The 1302-nt window shown below is 55.7% G+C and overlaps 1 protein-coding gene across 1 annotated transcript in view; it reads right to left on the bottom strand.

The window, feature by feature from the left end:
- The window catches only part of RENBP (renin binding protein), a gene marked incomplete at its 5' end in the record, with an annotated part of 7268 nt that overhangs the window by 5178 nt on the left and 788 nt on the right, over window positions 1–1302 (bottom strand). Inside the window, one exon of the mRNA XM_010830474.1 lies at window positions 21–251. Within this exon, the coding sequence (XP_010828776.1) occupies window positions 21–251 (231 nt within the window). The remainder of the gene's footprint in view (window positions 1–20; window positions 252–1302) is intronic.

Raw genomic sequence — 1302 nt, 5'->3', positions numbered from 1 at the left:
AGCCAGCGTCAGCCTCCTGCCCCCACCTGCACATGTTGCAGAATCCTCTGAGCGCACCAGTCCCCCAGCTCCGCAGAGATGCCTGCCAGCTCCTCGTCCGCCTCCCCAAGCTGCTCCACCAGGTTGAGCAGCATCATGGGCACCGCCATGGACTCTGAGGCTGGGGCCCCAGGGAGCTGGGGCCGGCCCAGCCCAGAGGGGTCCTCCCGCACCCAGCTCACGATCTGATCCATCATCTCCATGGCTTCGTTCTGGGGGTGGAGGTGATGAGGGGAGACCCAGGCTGAGGCTGCACCCCATCCATTCTGGTCTGCCCAGGTCCCTTGGGCTGAGCTTCTAAGACACTCCTGCCAAGGCCTGGCCCCGGGCTGGGTGCTAGGGCTCCTGGGCTGGGGGCTGCAGACCATGCCCAGGCAGTGAGGTCAGCTTTGAAAGACTAGGGGGCCAGGGAGGAGCACCCTCCCAGCCAGGGCAGGGCTGGTCCCTCTGAGCAGGACCCTGCAGAGCTGGGGTGGAGGGGGGCGGGAAGTTGATCCCCCCAGGGTCCCCCACCTCTTGTTTGTTGAAAAGCGTTAGCCTCCTAGGCCTTTCCAAGTTCCAAGGAGCACATTTAATCAAAGAAGTGAGGAAATGCAGAAACAAAGGAAAACTGATAAGCAAGACAAAACAATAAGTTTAGACTAAAGTCTTCCCCAAGAGCCATAAAAAAAATCCTGAGTTGTATCCTCAAGCTGTTTTGCACATAACTAAAACACCCACCAGGGGGAAGAACTTACGTACATGCTGCCCACTGGCACATAGAGCCCAGACCATTGGAGCCAGAAAGTGGATCCTGTAACTCCCTCCTGGTTATCTCACCACCAGCCAATCAGAAGAATGTTCCTAAGCCCTGCGACCTCCTCCTTGATTTTGCCCTAAACCCTTCTCTGAAAGGTGTTTTGAGCAGGACCTACCCTGTCCCTTTGGAATAAATGCTGCACTTTCCTTCCCCACCCCCTGGTGTCAGTGAATTGCCTTCACTGCACATGGGCCCAAGTCTGGTTTGGTAACACCTCTGTGCCCATCCTAAAGAAAATCAGTCCTGAATATTCATTAGAAGGACTGATCCTGAAGCTGAAACTCCAGTACTTTTGGCCACCTGATGTGAAGAACTGACTCATTGGAAAAGACTCTGATGCTGGGAGGGATTGGGAGCAGGAGGAGAAGGGGACGACAGAGGATAAGACAGCTGGATGGCATCACTGACTTGATGGACGTGAGTCTGAGTGAACTCTGGGAGTTGGTGATGGACAGGGAGGCCTG

Source organism: Bison bison, unplaced genomic scaffold (assembly GCF_000754665.1).
Source record: "Bison bison bison isolate TAMUID 2011002044 unplaced genomic scaffold, Bison_UMD1.0 scf7180017859023, whole genome shotgun sequence".
Taxonomy (NCBI): Eukaryota; Metazoa; Chordata; class Mammalia; order Artiodactyla; family Bovidae; genus Bison; species Bison bison.
This window is presented reverse-complemented; position numbering and strand designations above follow the sequence as displayed.